Source organism: Anopheles cruzii, unplaced genomic scaffold (assembly GCF_943734635.1).
Source record: "Anopheles cruzii unplaced genomic scaffold, idAnoCruzAS_RS32_06 scaffold00365_ctg1, whole genome shotgun sequence".
Lineage (NCBI taxonomy): Eukaryota > Metazoa > Arthropoda > Insecta > Diptera > Culicidae > Anopheles > Anopheles cruzii.
The window spans coordinates 3,803-7,337 of NW_026453976.1; the positions used below are offsets into that span (position 1 = coordinate 3,803).

Sequence of the window (3,535 nt, forward strand, 5' to 3'; positions counted from 1 at the left end):
AGTAACACTTATTCGATTTATTTCTACGGTTCGAGCAATTGAGCATTGTGGCGATCGATACTAACAAATGGGCTGAAAAGTCTCGGGCCTTAAGAAAGGGAACGGGAAACACGCTCTTTTGATATCAGCTAGTTCACGAAACATCACTTTTCAATCATTCAAAAAAATGTTGGGGAATTTTTTAATGTTTTCTGCTATTCATTTTTCATCGCTTTTTCTACTTTTCATTTGGACGTCCAGTGCGTTCGGCATCATCGGAGTATCTACGGCCACCTTTGAAGTTTTATTGTTGTTTCTGCGTAGCGTAGTCCTTATAAATCTTTGACATGCAGAGCTTCACTTCATAATATAATATGTTCGATAAATAACGAGATTTAATTTTTTGTAACATAAATGCAGCCATATTTATTAGTCACTTAATTTGAAAGGTACGTTCTTTCTCTTTTAAACGCATACAATTTCATACAAATCGAATGAACAAGTTTTGCGTGTTTATGTTCCCGTAGATTTAGGACCGTGTTACAGTCGCTTGAATCGCTGGAATTTCGTCCATAATAGGATCATTTCATGGGCAATGGCCAATAATGTCTCTAGCGAATGCGGATTGTTGCTCTTTGTTGCCCTTTTTGGCGGTTTTGATCATGTTTTTCGGATGTGTTACACAAGCGTCCTGTTGGTCGTCTATTAATTCATGTGGAGCAGAACGAATACAACCTTTTCTTTTCTTCAGATCATTACGTAACATTTACCAAATAGGGTCTTTACTTGTATAAAACTCTTCATCCAACATTCTCACAGCGAAACTTTCATCCACAGCAATTATTTCATGAAGTTTTTCCACAAACTCTAAATGATTTCGGTGTTGTGGATGGCGAAGCCTTCCATCGTACTCCAAGCCTTCACCATTCTCTTAAAATCCTTAAAACACCACACACTGTTTGTTTTACTCTACCTTACCTTACCATCACCTTAAACATTTTGTATCAAATCATAGGTCTCAGTACATGTTTTACCCAGCTTACTTACTAATTGATATGACTGATATTTATACTTTTCAAAAATAAATTCCCTTTATTTGTCGAACATTGTTGGATGAAGAATTTCCTGTGAATATGTTTTAGCTTGTGCTCACACTACATTGAACATCAAACCCTGACAGTTAGTTGATGATGCCGCTTCAGTGGCACAAGATTCTGCTTCACCAAGCCGGCAGCAATCACATTCCCTTTCTACGTTCGCACAATGTGTGACTCTCGGATGAAGGTTACTATACTGAACGTCATTGCCATTGAACGTCGAGGAGTACCTTCCACAGTTACGCGCATATTTTACCGTCGAACCAACAATTAGCATACGGCGTGGGGTGGCACTAAAAGTGTGGACGGACCTGTTGCTCGTCGCTCGCCGGGACAACGTTGAAGTCGTCCTTGTCGGCCCCGTAGGCAATTGTTCCGCCGCGCTGGTATGCCCAGGACATGTGGACGGAGTTGTGGGCGACGATCGGGTTGCCGGCCGTGTCCAGCCCCACCAGACCGGCGGTGCCCCCGAGCGCGCTGCTCATATCGTCCAGCAGGGTGTCGGCTACGAGCTGCACGGGGCTCCCGGTGAGCTGTGCCGTCCGCAGCACATCGTACGCCAGGCACACCTTCATGATGATGTCACCGTCGCCCGTTGCCGAAACACCGCCCATATGATTATCGGCGAACGATCCGGAACCAACGATCGGGGTATCGCCAACGCGCCCAACCCGCTTCCCGGTCGTGCCGCCGGTCGACGTAGCGACGGCAAGGTTACCGTACAGATCCATCGCCACCGCCCCGACCGTGCCTCCTTCCCCGAGACGTTCGGTTCGGTCCGACTCCTTCCACCGGTCCAGGGCGTCCTGGGCGTACTGTGTCACCAGCTGACCCGGTGGCTCCAGAAAGCTGAAGCCCCGCTCGATGGCGAACGCTCGCAGACCGTCGCCGATGAGGAAGTTGTGCCCGGAGTGCTCCATGATGGCGCGCGCCAATCCAATCGGGTGCAGCAGGTCCTGGAGCCCGCTCAGGGCACCGGTCGCCCGGTTCGAGCCATCCATAATGCAGGCGTCCATCTCGACGTTCCCGTCAATGTTCAGGACCGAGCCGTAGCCCGCGTTAAAGTAGCTGTCGGCCTCCATCACGCGTACCGCCTGCACGACGGCATCCAGCACCGAGCCGTTGCTGGCCAGCACCTGGTAGCCGACCCGGGCCGCCAGCGTGACGCCGCGTAGCTTCCCGGGAACGCGGTCGCTGCCCACTGTGCCGGCCCCGCCATGCACAATCACAATCGGGTCGACGCTGAAACACAACTAAACGGCATCGCCGTAGGACAGGCTGCGCTACAAGTGCGAGTAATTCCGGGCCAGTCTTACCTGCGCGTGGAGCAATAGACCGCACACTACCGCCAGCCACCTCACGCCACACACCACCAGCAGCACCATCACGTAATGATCGCTTTGGGGCTCCCAACGACGCACGCACGCACGACAGCCGCTCGGCAGCAGCAACTACTTTTAAATGAATAAACTACGCCGCACTGGCCGGCTGGTGATTGCGCCCTGAGATGCTGAGACTAGTGAGGAGGGGTGGTGCATCGGAGGCTGTTGTTGAGGCCCGTTTCTCGGCCAACAGATAACCAACACACAGATGGCCAGGCCACACAGCAGCGCATGCGAGCGTGTTCGTGTTGCGTCGTCGTTGGCGTGGCTATCTTATCCACGGGGCCCCGTCTCAGACCAAACGAAATCTTCGCATCGGTCGCTAGAGAAACACACTATGTTCAGGTCTTGTCACCGTCGCCGTGAAGAGGGGGGTTTCAAGTGGTCGCCTTTATCAAGCGCAATACCTTCCGACGAGCCAACACCGTACACCTTGATTTTTTGTTCCTATTCCATGGTCAGTGTGATCGTTTGATGTTCGTTCAATGGCGAACGCCATTTCGCCCAGGGTTCACTGTGCTAGGTACTAAAAATACATAACCTTGACTTGTGTGGGATGCGGGGCACTCCAGAAGCAACGCCGTTTTCCTTCTATTTCGATCGCAAAAATAATAACTTTTCATTGTTTGGCTGAAAAGTGCGGTTAACACGGGCCTCCCCTTTCCGATAGGTTCGATTCTACCAGGCGGTTCAATAAGTTTTGCGCTTCGATAAGAAAAACACAACTTGATGGTTTGAAATACACTTAATTATTAAGTATAAATAGTCTCACTGGACATAAATGCACTTGTTACAACGAGACTCTAATTTATGAACTCCAACCCTGACGTCTGGAATAGCTGCAAAATATGACTCCACAGCTCCACAGCTCCACAGTAGCACGCATGAATTAGTTGTAGGTCTGGAAGCAGATGGAAGTTGCTAGGGGCCAAACCTGGTGAAAACGGTGGCTGCTTCAATAATTCGAAGTTTAATACATGGATTAAAACATTGTCAAAATGCTCTTGTGACAGGGTGCGTTGTCCCGAAGAAAAAGGATTTTTTCTTCTGCAAATCGGGTCTTTTTCACGAATTTTT

At 49.4% G+C, this 3,535-nt stretch overlaps 1 protein-coding gene across 1 annotated transcript; it reads right to left on the reverse strand.

Annotated features, from left to right (window-relative positions):
* Positions 1-402: 402 nt before the first annotated feature.
* LOC128276044 (isoaspartyl peptidase/L-asparaginase-like) lies at positions 403-2,527 on the reverse strand. The gene is made up of 2 exons (XM_053014515.1): positions 2,393-2,527; positions 403-2,329 (listed from the first exon to the last, which is right to left on the reverse strand). Exons 1-2 carry the CDS (start codon positions 2,459-2,461, stop codon positions 1,370-1,372), a joined length of 1,029 nt encoding a protein of 342 aa, XP_052870475.1. The 5' UTR covers positions 2,462-2,527; the 3' UTR covers positions 403-1,369.
* Between the last annotated feature and the right edge of the window lie 1,008 nt (positions 2,528-3,535).

What these genes read in the sequence shown, in the direction of transcription:
- LOC128276044 (XM_053014515.1), bottom strand. Translation starts at nt 2,461, where the DNA reads ATGGTGCTGCTGGTGGTGTGTGGCGTGAGGTGGCTGGCGGTAGTGTGC. An exon ending in GTCTATTGCTCCACGCGCAG is followed by an intron (nt 2,330 to 2,392) that starts GTAAGACTGGCC and finishes GATGCCGTTTAG; the next exon opens with TTGTGTTTCAGCGTCGACCC.